The following is a 15,263-nucleotide window of genomic DNA, read 5'->3' as shown; positions in this document are numbered from 1 at the left end:
CATCGATGGCGAAGTTTTATTTAACGACATACTTGTTGCAATTATTATATAATTCTGTACCTGTTTTCCGCCGGCAACCATTGTGTTTTCTTATTCACAGTGGCGGCACACAAAATGTCACGGTCACAAACACCGGGTGCGTGTGATTTATGCGCGGCACTGGAGCCGCGTGTACCGTCCGCGGCGGTCTGCAGCAAACTGAGACGCCGTACGGAATGCGCGAGCGGCGTACCCTCCACCCTCCGCGACCCCTGTCCCCCGCGACCCGCGGCTATACCTTTTCCCCTCTGACATCTAATTATGACTGCCTCATACTGGATTATCGAAAACGTTTGTTTACGTAATTAACTAGAGAACTAATCGAAGAGTACTTATTTAAAAAGCCTACTTAAGTTAGTTATATACGTGAATCGTGCTTAAAATACAGGTTATTAACTCTTACATGAACCTTTAAGATGTTACAAGTCTCCATTTTTAGACCTCTGCAATAACAAAGTTTGACTCAGATCATTTCATTACCCATTTCATCAGATTTTAAAAACCTGAATTAGGCAAGATACCTTCAGCCAAAACAATAGAAAACAAGATAAGGTTTCTACGGACTCAAACCTCAAGAACCCGAGTGACTTTATAAAAGAACGTAACTCGCCATAACTTAGTTGTATTAGATCGACTGGCTATAGACAGCTTTTACATCTATTTCCATTCATATAAAGTGATCACTCAAATGTGTTACATTAAATTATGTTTTTAATTAGAATGCGACAGACCGATAACTTCTAGCAGTACAAACTCTGCAGGGACAGATAGTAAACAATAAATAATTTTTATATGCCATCTTTTCAGCCAATAGAGGCCCATTGTACGGTAAAGGCCTCCCCCAAAAACTACTATAGGTGGAAGGGGAGGAGGATATACGATAAACGTCTTTCTTACTATTTTATCATTATATTAATTATTATTTCATTTCATTTATCATCAATTTTTGGATAGTTCGTACCACACATACTTTCGTACCTTGACAGCAAATGAACTATAAATTCACCCCTTTTAAAGCTTTTACACCTATAACCAATCATCCTGTATATAATAATTTATTTTTTGGAACTCTGAAGGGTCACTGTAATTCAAGGTTACGGACTCTCAAACTTCAAAGAGAAAAGAGACGGCGTGTGTAAGGATTGTGAATGAAAGAAAAGAGTATACGAGAAGATGTAAAGAATGAAAGAAGATATAGTAAAAGAACCTGTGAAGACTAAAAAAATTATTTAAAACCAAAAAAATGTCCCTGACATGGATTTACGAATGGGGTAGTAGACGCCCCCTAGTGGGGGGAGGTATAAAGATCCTATAAGGTAATAATCGAAGCTCACATTAATGTGGGGCGTGGGCCCGACGTTGGGAAACAATAGTCTAATAAAATTCTTTACTTTCGCTTTCGACACGTTGGCATTGACTGGTTTACCTGGTTTAAGATAGGATAACGAGAGGCAACCCAAAAATGAGGGAGAAAGCATCACATATCTTTGAAGATAATTGACCGAACACCAGATGAAGTAATTCCAACTTAAAAACGCATTCATGCCAAGAAAAAAAAACTCTTTATACAAGTTTCCAGTACTAGATGCAAAACCTTCATTATTCCTTTTGAAGCTTATAAGCAATCATACACGAATGTAAGAATTGTTCACTACCCACTTGCAGTCACGTGTGCAGTTTGAAGGAATTACAGCGGCGCCGGCGCACAATGCGGTATGCCCTTCGATCCGCCACGGCGGGCGCGTGCGATCACAACTGGACCACTATAGCTATTTATTCTAATACAAAACCAATAACTTCATTTATATGTATATATATCATCATAATGTACATGTATAAATATACATATATATAGTCATACATTTTAGGAAGCTGCTCTCATTAAATATGCATTAAAATTAATTTCACATCAAACTAATTAGATTTCTTTTAACCCTTTGCACTCAGAATGCCAGCACTAGTAGTATGAAGTTTTATTCCGGCTACTCGGAATGACAGCACTACTGGCATGAAGTTTTAATTCCAGGAACTCGGAATGCCAGCATACTGACATATGAAGTTTTATTTTGGCAATTCAAAATTAGAATTGGGTAAATAAATTAGACGTAATAAGTATAAGGTATCCAGTAGCGGTCCTTATATCAATGTCAAAGGAGTTTTAAGCAATATCACACCGTAGAAAACTATAAGATGTGTAATTTTATAAATTCTCTTATTAAATGTATGTAAAAATTATATATTTCATTGTTTGATTTTTTTAACTAAAATGTTATCCAACATTTTTCATTATAAAATATTTATGTCACTATTGTTGTCAGATGATGGTGATGAAGGTGTGATGTGAAAATAATCTCCTAGTGCAAAGGATTAGAGATCATACAGCAGTTGAACCAATTCAGAAGATAACATCGTTTTATTAAATTCACTATGACAAGAGTTTATTTACAAATTTTTTCGTACAACAAAAGTCCGTCGGACAGACGACGTCAATAAGGCTGGATCTACGAAGCCTATGTCCAGCTGTGGGCCTCTTAAAACGAAAACGATAATGTTACTTACTCTTTAGTGTCTCAAAGGAAAGTTTATTTTTGTAACCTCCTAGCAGTTTACCTACAAAAGATTTTAACCATATACATGGTTTCTGTGAGAATTGGCAAAGATGCATTTATATTAGTTTTTTCGTTTAATTTTATTTATAAATCTCTAGGGCAGTTTACCAACATGTAGCCCACGCCCCAAAATAGAGCAGTTCGACAGTGGACTTTACACGAGTTTAACCCTTTCGCTTTGATATATAGATTATATATACTACATAGGGAGGCGTAATAATTATAGAAAGCCCAAGGTATTTTTTTATTCTTACTTCCCGTGCTTTGTTTTGGGCAAGGGACGTTACAATGCTAATGTATATAATTTTTTTCATTTTTATCGTTCTTTCTCCTTTCTTCCCTCGTAAATTGTTTCTCTCTTTTCCTCACATCCTTCACTTTCTGATCTTTCACACGTCGCATTTCATTCCTTGTCTACATTCCTAATTACATTTGTTCTTATTTCGCAGCGAACATTTTTTTTATTTATTTATACAATAACACACTGTATTAGACCATTACTATTTAAAATAGTTATAATATACTGCAATTAGGATTTAAACAGGCTGGAATATTACTCTCGGACCTGATGACGAGGAGTCAGAACACTGAGTCATTTGACAATATAAATTATAACAATTTGGCGGCATGACGTCATAGGCCGCCCGCATACTTGCAGCACATGCGTATGCGTCACAAATTAAGTAATTCTCCGAAATAAACTAATAAATAACCTCACTTATAACTATAGATCGAATAATCGGATGTTTTTTTTATTTGGCCGATCCCCGCGGTACTTCGATGTCAGACCGACACGTAATGAGAGTGAGGCGAGCCCCGAATTTCTCGTAAATTTCCAGAAAAAAAAATTAGTGTAATATACAGATCCCAGAGCGAGTGCTTTCAGATACTAAGCTAATAATGAGAGATACTTACTTAAATACACTTTGATTTAATCAAAATGCCAAGAAGCTATAACAATCAGATGTTATTAAAAATATTAAATTATTTATTTGGCCACACATTAGGTTGAGCTCTAGAAACATCACAGCAGCTAGGACAGCATTGAGCACAACAGATGCCCTCTAGTCTTATGCTGTCCTAGTACTTATTGCTCTATAAAACCCTCCATCATCGTTTCAGGACCTAGGCCTCTCCCATAGAGTTTCAATAGAACCTTAAAATTGCCAGTCTGACGGTATTCTACAAATTTGTACTTGAAAGTGTGCAGGGGAAATACACTAAATCATTCCCTCATTTCCTTTCTTTCTTCCATCGGACAAAACGCAGGGATTCACGACTTCCATACACGTTTGAAATTCCTTCTACCCGCACTAAGCGTTTTGCTAATACTTTTATAGTACGCACATCCAAAGAGTGGAAAAAACTACCAGCATCATTGTTTCCAGCCAATTATAACCTGGTAGTCTTCAAGACAAGAGTGAATAGGTTTCTTGGCAAGCATGTAACATCGTAGACCTTGTCATTGCTTAATATCAGGCAAGATAGAGGTCAAATGCTTTGTCTATAAAAGACAAAAGAAAAACTTTAAAATATTATAAATTTAAAATCTGTAATTACAACTCAATAACACCATGAAGAAAAGGGATATAGTAGTACACAACAGGTAGTAGTAGAAATATACACCGCATTGGTAAACTGGACGGTAAACCAGCGGGCAAAAGTTAATATTATTATTAAACCGTGCAAGCGGGTTTTCCCCGGCAGCGTGTTGCCTGCATGCGGTCACTTTGCCCTTATACGGACGAACAGGTGCGATTATTGTGAATTCAATCGATGAGTAAAACTAGTACTATGTTTAGAAATTTAATTTAACGGGATTATTACATTACTTAGTGTTCAGTGCGATTTTTAACACTGGCAATTCATGGTATACAATTCCACAGATAAACATAGACCTCCAATACGACTGATTGGACAGCTTGGACTTGTCCACCTTTTGTGCGAGATTCGTATGCTGCGATAGCTGATCTGTGGTCTGCACTCCAGAACCTTGAGGTCACAGAGATCATGTTCTCCGCGCTATTGTACCTCCTCTCTTCAACTTGTCAATCCGCGGTGCTATATCAATACATATATATCCCTATTTTTCTTGATAAGCTCTAATGTTTATCAGATTATACTATAATTATAACATCCAAATTATTAGATTCACCTTTTCGACGACTACGAACAGGTAGACGTGGTATGGGTGTGTCTCTCAGGCGAATCGACGACATAGTCTATACGGGCAGTCCAAGACCGGCCATCGATGTGATCTTTGGTCTCCTCCAAAATCATCATCACGCCCAATGTAATCATGATTTCTTTTGTATATATTTATTTTATTGGTAACTACTAACTCCAAATTAATCTACCAAAGCTACTAATTTTGGTAGAATTTATTACATATGACAACACTACTAATTAATTTTCAAAGCGGTCGGTCACGTGCGTACTTTTTCAAGCAGTACCTTCATTACGCGACATGAGAGCATTTAAAAGCTGCAGTGCACGGGTGCATTGCCCACTAACCAGATAACGCATGTCCCACTTTCCCGCTTCCTTCCTATGGCACGCATATCGCTCATGCCGGGAGTAACAAGATTTATTAGCGACAACTCGCCTTTGTAACCGGAACATCGCGCGCGCGGAACTCATTCTTCGGGCTTTGCTATTCGTAACGGCGCAATGTAATACGAGTAGGAATATGTAATCGGATATCTATAATAACACGTCTACTCTAACACTTGTCAGGCGAGTTCATTGCTTATAATTATCTATAATTAAAATTATTTATTGCATCATTCTTGCATGTAAATTGCTCCTTCGACATCTTTAAACACTTAGTATGTACTTTTAATTATTTATATTTATTTAAATTTGATAACCCGATGAACACATAAGAGAAACAGCTCAACGAATTGACAGTCAGTGAGAAGACCAGGTCAAATAGAGCGCAGGACAGATGATGGTTTAAGCGCGGATGCAAACCGCTACCAACGTTCTCTTGTAGAGTATATGGAAGACGCCTAAGTGGACGTCTTAATGAAATGAAAGATTTCAATTAATTTTTAAAGCTCTGTAAATATGACTTAATTTTTAAAAATGTTAAGCATCGACTATAAAATGATTTGCCAACTGAATTTTTAAAAAAATCTGTTTCTTCGTGCTGATATTGTTTAGCGGTAGTATCTTGTCTTTTAAAATAACATTTGAGACACTAAATACTAGATTAAATAGACAAGTTTGTTTTTCTCCAGTATGAAACTATCGTTAGGTCGACAACGTAATTAACTATGCAAAAATGAGGTACCGTACCGGATGCTATACAAAAACCAGATAAGAGAAAATAGCAAGATGTTCCTTATATTTTTCGAGAACTTTATACACGCTCGAACTTCGTGTTTTTTCTCAACTCTTTTGCCATTCCCTCCCCAGCCTTCCTAAAATTAGGCCACCCTATGTACCATACATAATTTTTATATTAACCCTTTCATTATCGCAGTACATTTCGCCGAAGTGACGATACTGAACCGGGCATGTGAGCCGCGAAGTGTGCATATTGTATATTGATAAGCTGTTATTCGAGTTTTCTAATTTGTACATATTTAAATATTTCACTGGTATATCAATTAAAAATAGAAATTAGAGTAATTCTTAGTAATCTATTTGGCTGTGATAAATCTTAAAACAATGATTTAAGCATAAGCACATATTACAAGGTAGATGCCGTCTAACTTCAGCGCTGGTACACACGGGTGTTCCAGTGGACGCAGTCTAACTTCGGTGCTGGCAACGAAAGAGTTAAAATATACAAAACGATACTTCAATGCAATTTATGCCAGAAATTCTTTGTCAATCCAACATTGTCGGTGGCGCGTTATTACTTTCAGTATATTACATTAATTGGTATTGCTACAAAGCACGAGTTATAGAACCATCTAAACAATAAACACGAAACCCTAGGATCAAGAAGTGTTCCTAAACACGCGTGACCTTGAAGTTATAGATTTTTGTGTACGGTTTTCGGAAATTCTTACAGAGTACTATCGCGTACTTATTAGAACCTTCTCCGTAGTATAAATAGGTGTACTCCATGTCGACAGTTCAATGTTGTTTTTCGAGTTTATAACATTAAGATCTACGATCAGTGATACAAAGTGACTATTTGGTAAGTAATTCGGACAGTGATTTCTTGAGCGATTTAGAAGCGTAGTTTGGACTAAGCGAAAGTATACTTTGTGTTAAAGTAAGGTTACCATTTGATTTGTGAATAAAGGACTCCTTGTGAACCAGAGGTGTTTCATTCCGAGTCAGAACCCACAGTACGTAACAGTAGTATATAATTGTTAAGTGTTATTGCATTTGCTTTTGGTGAGGTTTTACTAAATAAATTAAAAATTTAATCGATAACAGTAATGGCAACACTAAAGCAGAATTCTCCAGCCATACTTTTTATAATCATCTAAGGATTTTTATAAATAAATAAAAAAACAAATTCAGATAAGTAAAATTATTAAAAATTTCTACCAATTGGTAGTATGGTAGTACACTGGCTAACTCCGGCGCTGGTAAAAAAGGGTTAATATTAGGTTTAAACTCGTGTCGAGTTCATTTTCGAATAAAATAACTTGAAAATCAAATTGCCACACGTTGGGAAACGCTGTTCTAAACTATTTTTAGAAATATTGCACAATTTAATGAAAAATTTAACGAGGTAAATAATTTAATTAAAGTTTCAATCAAATTGCTTTATTCTGATATACTTCAAATAACGGTTTGTCATTGTAATAAACAAGAGGCAGGAGAATTCATTGAATCTGGTCATCGTGACGAACTTTGACCTATGGCTTGCAGAAGTACAAAATAATATTAATAATATACATATCGATTTAAAACAATAAAAAGTCGTATCGATGTTACACATTACGACACAACCAAAAATCGATTCACAATTTCGATTATCGAACAGTATTTCAACTCGTTTAAATCTGAATGAAATCACATCGCCGACCGGAAGTGCGTTTTAAAAAAGCTTTTTACGCGGGAAACGGTAATGCGCAAAAGAAAGTCGCATGTTGACTTTACCACACGATTACGTCGCGCGGCCGAGATCAACTTTTACGTGCACGTACGCGTTACGTTACGTTCACGTTAGAGAATAACGTAAATTATGATATAGCGGATATAAGAAGTGCCAATAATATGACGGTTATATGTTCACTATATGTGATGAATTACATATATATCAGAGTGACCGGAAAGTATTGTCGCTTTCTTAAGTTAAATTCACACGACTACATTTTTAACAAGTTTTTATTTCTATTCAACAATATATTCTCCTTCGTATCAACTACCTTTTGCCATGTAGTATACATATTTAGAATGCCGAAGCGGTAACAAATCAATCGTTTTTTTCCCTTCCCCCTAATATATTTATATATATACATATATATATATATATATATACATATATATATATATATACATATATATAGTTATATGTGTGTATATTTCATAAGGCATTATGGTCTGCTGCGTGTCAGTATGAATTGAAGGAGCTTTTAATCGCTAAGCAAGAAAAAATTACGAAATTCTTCAAAGTATTATTTATATTATGTCACCTAGAAACGTATCCCCCATTATAACAGATATATTAGCATTCCGTATTCACGGTTTCTGTACTCGCGGCATATTTACGGTACATATAGCCCGTGGAAAAAGAGCTTTTACTGTAATTTAAAAATAGAACAACATTTTTTGGCGGGAAACTTCTCCACCTGATCTAAATGGAGTCCGTTACCGCGGGAAAGACTACAAAAATAGATCATTGACGCCCCATAGGACAGACATTAACGCCTGTTGCATAATAATTACATCCGTCTCTGTCTCTCGTGCAAATCGGAAGTAACGATGTTTTTTATCCTGCTCTTACAAATGGTGGAACTCATGTACCCTCGAGGGGGCCTTTGAACTTAGTCCATGAAGTGCCTGCTTCTAAGAGCTCGACGGTCGCCCATTTTTTTTTATTCAACCTAATTAGTATCGCTGGGATATTTTATTTACAATCTAGTAAATAACTATAACCTATAAGATTGTATATAACAGTTGTCGTAACTCGCAGCTTGGAGAAGATCCCTATCAAATAGTGGCAATCCCTCTCCCAACTATCTGGGTTTAGTAAAGTGAAAAAACCATATTGTAAATAAAATACACTAGCGATGCAAATTAGAATTAATAAAAGAACTGGAAGACCGCCGAGCTATATATATAAACATATAGCTATATTTAAAAACAATATAATTTATGAATTTCACGAAATTACGCATACATTTGTACATTATTTTATTTGAAGCCGCTGCCCAAGCGCTACAGACCGTTAAATGCCTTGAGGTTTAAGACAATGCGCCATATCAACTTATCAAACGATTCTGCAGTAGATTTTTTCCTGAGGAGGTCCGGTAATTTGAACGGAGGTATACAAATTTTCAGCATTAGATCACGTGGTTACGTCTTTTGGATTCGAATAAAGAACAGTGTCTAAGTGTCGAAGTCTGTACAGTAATACCGTCATATGGACAAATATCGTTGTGGATTATTTTAAAACGGTGCAGGCACTACTTGCAGTGAAAACATGTCTTGATGAGTTTACGCAGCTTGTTAATGTCGGAGTGTTTCCATAATTTCGTTAACGATTAATGATAATTTCTGTCGACATATTTCACAAAAAAAAAACCGATTGATTTTAACCGTTCCGGCATTGATTTTGTATACTATATGGCAAAAGATTGTTGATAACCAACGGTGAATATATTGTTGATTAGAAATAAATACTTGTTAAAAATGTAATCGTGTGAATTTAACTTAAGAAAGCGACATTATTTTCCGGTCCCCCTAAAAGGTTCCAATTTTTAAAGCGCTTTTCTTACTAATATAATTGACAAGTGACCAATCATCGTGTATATTTTCCATAATATACACATACTGTTTAAGCAATGTGTTCCCACATTCGATAGTTCTTTGCTCTCTATCTTGTTCTCGATAGATATGTTATCAGATAAAAATCTATCTAAATATGTTATGAGCTCTTACAATTTTGCTTTGATCTTTTTTGTAATACAAAACTAAGTAAGGAACTATTTCACATATAGTAAAACTAGAAAATGTCGGTCTTTTCTCATTTTTTAGTCTACATGAAGTAAGGATACATTTCGTCTTTTCAGTCAATAAACGACCAATACAAGACTTGGGACCCCATATTTGGGTCTCTCGGACTTTTTCATTTTAATTTAATTTTCAGTTTGTGTTTTATTATCACTCTCCTCTTCTGTTCTTCACTATCCTTATTACTCTTTATCTAATAGATTCAGACGATACTTTGCGGAAGTCCATCCTAAGTAAGAAAAGGACTAATATGTGGCTACTTCCGCTATGTAGTAGTAGTCGTGCAATAAAGTGCATTTTTTTTCTTACTTATTACTCTTTCTCCATTCTTCACACTTACTTCCATTCTATTACTATTTATTTTCATTTCATTAATATCTCCTCTCTCTTTCTTTCTTTACACCCATTTGATATATTTCAGTACAGTTTCAATTTGGATTTTATTTCAGGATTATTACACATTTATTTCTATATCTTCCTTATTCTTAATAATAATTTGTCAAGTTTTACTTATTATTACTAGACTTTCGTTGCATTTTTACTAATTATCTCATTTATAATTTTTTGGTAATACATAAAATAGACGCATCGACACTCCTTGTCTGCCACTAGGTAGGCGATGGTGCCAAAGATATCAATGGGGGATATACCACAATCACCATACTTGGTAGACATGGTCTATTTAACAGACATCTATTTACATGCGTTACGAACAGTCCTTTGTGCAGAGCGTGCCTAGAGGAGGACGAGACTGCTGCTCATGAATTACTTCAGTGTACGGGAGTAGCACCCTACATGACTACCCATCTCGGTTCGCCGAGGTGCCTCTTTAAGATCCCTGGCAACATCAAGGGTCTGCTGGGATTTCTCGAAGAGTTGGATTGGTTCGGTTGCGACAACATCAGGCGTCTGCATGGATTCCTCGGGCAGTTGGATTGGTTTGGTTGCCGCTTAGTTACGAAAATCAGCCCGCTGATACAAGACACCACGCTTGGTTGGCGATCAGTGTTGTATTATGGTACGCAGACGAGTGAATCCTATATAATTAATGCACAAAGTGTGTATTTATAATAATTTATCTTTGGAATCAAACTGCGACCTTAGATCACAAGTGTCGATCGTCTCCTCCTGAACTACAACTGCACCGAATGCGTTAACATAAAAATAAATCAATTTATTTGCAATAACCAAAAATAGAAATGAACTTATGCAATAAACAGACTCCAATAACAATAATAGTGTTTAAGTTTTTTTCTAATTAATTTCTAGAAGACTACATCTTTATTTTGTATTTAATTACAGGACCGATACATTCTCTTGCTCTTATAATGATTATACTTGTTGACCCAACAATTTGTATTTAACCTGTGTTTCTCGGGTAATTATTGCAAAAATACCAGAAACACTAAAAAATAGTGATAGAAACATAGTTTTTATCAATGGAGGTGATGATAATAGTTGTAGCTTTAAAAATTTAACCACGTGTAAATGCATCTTTACATTTCTTTACAATTTTTTACGACCAATACAATCGTCATACAATAACCGGCGATAAATATTGCACATCGACCTTTGGAAAGAGACAATCGGCTAATTTCGGAGCGTTATCTCTGTCGCACTAACAAAACGTCACATAGGTAGTGTGGGATAGAGATAATTCTCTACAAAGCCGATAGTAGTAGATTGTCTCTTTCCAAAGGTCGTTGTGCAATATTTATCGCCGAGTACTGTACATATTCTTTATCTTACTTGTATGTTAATACGACGTTAATAAGCCTTTAAACTTAATATGCATCGTATTGTTCGTATGTTGGTTCTTTAAGATTCATATGTAACACAAACATAATAAATTAAGTCCTGAACTGTTGAAATTAATATGTATAAACATACATTACCTTTTTATATGGATATATATGAATACTTAATTGTAAAATATATATATAATACAATTGTAAATATATGGCTTTACAACTGTTGCGTCACACACAAAAATCAAATAAGCACACAGTGCGACTCACTCACACATGAGCTCAGCTTCTAGGAACATGGATGTCTTTAATAATAAACAAACATGAAGATGTAGCAAAACCAATATCAACTTACAACATGCCTACTTGCATGTATATGGCATAAATAATATATACATTATATCTTTGATGTAGTAAAATGTCTACCAATCTTTTTTGTACTGTACATTAAAATAGAAAAGAGGTAAACATTGATATATACAAGAGATCAATTAGGGTTTTCATTCTGCAATCATGATAATTATAATGTCAGTTCATAGATGCCCACTGCAGAGCATAGGCCTTAACCAAAGATAGCCATGTAGACCAGTCTTGCAATGTTTGCACCTAGTGTCTTCTTGCAACCTTGACTATGCCCTAGTGTATATATACAATTATCAAATAAAATTGTTGTAATCAAACATAAAGGAACAAATGATGAACTGGGTGATAAGAGACCACAAACTGAGAAAAAAAAATAAAATTGAAAATACCTTTTCTCAATATGATAGGGGGTAGACAAGCCCCCACAACTTGGGCCATAGAAAGAATAATCAACAACACGATTTGTGTACATAATAGAATTAAAACAGCGGACGGCTTATTACACAGTAATGTTCAAACTAGGCAAGAGGTCATCTCTTTTCTGGATTTTACTTTGCCAAAGAAACTGTCTGTAAAGAAATGTAAACATCCGATGTTCCTTTCAAGAAACTCAAGAATGTGAGGGACATCATATCACCAGAGGACTAGCTCAGACTCACAGAGTTCCCAAATCAGCTCTCAGATAAGGTTAAACAATAAACATATATATTCTGGTATTAACTTTAAAAAAGAAGTCTCGGATTTCTAAAACTTGATTGAAAATGTGTTTCTAAATAAATACAGTACATATGTAACTAAATTATTTAATTACCTCTGTAATATTTATAATTTGGTTCTGACATAAATATCTCACATGGCTAAGTTTGTATTGTAATATATTCTTAGCTTCTACGGAGACCACAAAATGACAAAAAAAATGCTGAATGCAGGCTGCTTCTAGTTGATCTTATTGGAAATTTATGGAGAAGGCCTATGTCCAGTAGTGCCGCATAAAAATTAAAAAAAAAAAACAAAGTTGTATGTACAACATCCTGTCATTGTCTAAAAAAATTATCTGTCCTATGTATTGACAGTCATCTGTATTTTAGATGTAGATGCAAATTTAAATTTACCCTAAACATTCTATGATGTTAAATGAACACATAAGTAACTAACTACAGTAAAAATGAACCACAATCTATACAAACACTAAAGAAATTGGGAAATAAATGCAAACTCAAAAGTGCGGAAACATTTTACAATTTAAACTAACCAGTACATTGTCATTGCTGTTTATATCAAGGGCGTTCGTGATATAACTTAGTATCTGTAAAATAAAATATTTTTGTAGGCTAAGTAATAACAATAATTTTACATTCACATGGCAAATATATAACATGAAATGTCACTACATGTTGTAACACAAAGAGATTACTACAACACAACTAAAATAGATTGATTTTCTATCTTGTATCAACACATAAATTATACATTTATATCTGTTAGTCCCAAAAGGTTCACACTTTTGTGACTTAAATTTCCATTTAAAATAGTACAATATACCAAACAGGCTGACTTTGGTTAGTTGGATTATTTATTATAACATTTATTGCATATGTATAAGCGTTTAGGATCCTTCAGAGCCTTTGGTTTATCACATAGTCTCCCTGAGATTTCCAAAAGATTCTAGTTGGTTAGACAAAAGCCAAAGCAGAAACAAAATAAGTGCAGGATTATTAGGTTGCAAAAAACAGACCATTAAAATAAAACTAGATATACCTAAAAATGGATATTGTTTTACCTATTTTTAAGATTATTATTTAACAAAAAGAAATTATATTATTTTAAGTCCATCCATAAAATATTTTAAATTATCACAGTAGATGCCCAATGTAAATAATAAGAAAAGGAATATTTATTTAGAAAAAGGAAAACTTTTTAATAAAATTTCTCCTAATGAAGGATTATTTTTCAAATATGGAATCATAAATTAATCTATATATTTTTTTTAATTTTGACAATTAATAAGGTAAGATAAGAGTACCCAGTAACAAAATGCAGAAAAAAAACTAGTTAAATTGAATGCATAAACTCAATTCAGTTTTTAGTTAATGTTATAAAAGAAATAACTAAATATGTTACTTTTTAAATTATTTCAACATTGAAACATTTTTTACATAAAAATGTGTTTTTGGACATAGCAATAGGAGACACTATCACTCAGGATGCATGATAACCAAGTCAAGGGCAGAAGCATTTGAACATTTCAATGAAAACCAGTATGGCTTTATATAGCTGTGTCTTTATAAATATATATGATAAACACATTACATGTTTTGTTTCAGAATTAAACCTTTCATTTAATTCAACATTTTGAAAAAAATAATAAAATAATAGTTGGCACACATATTATTGTGGCTAGTAATTTAAAATTGTCATTATATGCTCAATGTATAAACATGATAATTTGTCTGACATAAAACATGCATGTACCAGGTAAAAATCTACAAGGTTTTGCATTTATCAAAGGAGAGTATCTTCATCTTATCTCATATATTTAATACATGATAAACTATAATAACTCTCGTGTGTTACGACATGTACACTTTATCAGTTCATGTTAAAGTTGCACTCTTATTTTTAATACATTAACCATATACAAATCGAAAATAGATAAGCAAAATTACATTTAACTGTATATGTTTACGAGATGAAACCGAGAATAGAAATATTCGTTCTATGTTTTAATATGCCGCTTGATCACATTGCAATGGTGAAATCAGTTTTATCACGCACCTTTAGAATAAATTTCGACGACGCGCGAATTCTACTTAACTGTTTCGCTACGTAAATTTCAAGTCAGTCGAACTTACCGATTTCGGCATCTTGGCGTTTGAGGATTACAATCTGTAAGGATAAAATTAACTCTTAAATAATTTCTTTTTGAAAATTTCAAGTTTAGTAAAGCGGTTGACAGTCAAACCGTGTGACGTCTGCTTAAATTTTGTGTCTGAGTAAATTGTCTGACACCGTTTGAACAATAATTTATCACCAATTATCAATAGCATGTAATGGTTTTCTCACAAAATAGCTTTATTCTGATGGTAGTATTAAATTTGTAGTCACCGGGTAGCAAATGTGGACAATGCAAAGTAAAATTCCGATAGTCAGGTGTGAAATAAAGTTTTTTTTACAATGGCCTACATATTATAACAATAAACAGAAACATACCCGATATAAACAAGAATATCACCTAATAATCCACATAAGTAGCACAACACACATCAAGAAAGCACACACCCAAAAGAGCCACAAAAATATCGCGATGTGATGTGACAATTGCTTGTGTGACGTGGATTTAGTGTAACCTTATAATAAC

General features: G+C 34.2%; 1 protein-coding gene across 2 annotated transcripts in view; it reads right to left on the bottom strand.

Moving 5' to 3' along the window:
• Moe (Moesin) overlaps nt 1-15,216 on the bottom strand; it is a 79,131-nt gene extending 63,915 nt beyond the window's left edge. The window contains exons 1-2 of one of the 2 annotated variants that reach the window (XM_068775387.1): nt 15,116-15,216; nt 14,758-14,791 (exon numbers count right to left, since the gene is read on the bottom strand). In XM_068775387.1, the coding sequence (XP_068631488.1) occupies nt 14,758-14,769 (12 nt within the window). In that variant the 5' untranslated portion in view covers nt 14,770-14,791; nt 15,116-15,216. Of the gene's footprint in view, nt 1-60; nt 203-14,757; nt 14,792-15,115 lie in introns of those variants that run through there. The other variant, XM_068775386.1, reaches the window with a different exon arrangement.
• Nucleotides 15,217-15,263: the final 47 nt, after the last annotated feature.

Source organism: Battus philenor, unplaced genomic scaffold (genome assembly GCF_028537555.1).
Source record: "Battus philenor isolate CCGP_79_NKW_IND1 unplaced genomic scaffold, ilBatPhil1.0.hap1 SCAF_8, whole genome shotgun sequence".
In the NCBI taxonomy this organism is placed as follows: domain Eukaryota; kingdom Metazoa; phylum Arthropoda; class Insecta; order Lepidoptera; family Papilionidae; genus Battus; species Battus philenor.
This window is presented reverse-complemented; position numbering and strand designations above follow the sequence as displayed.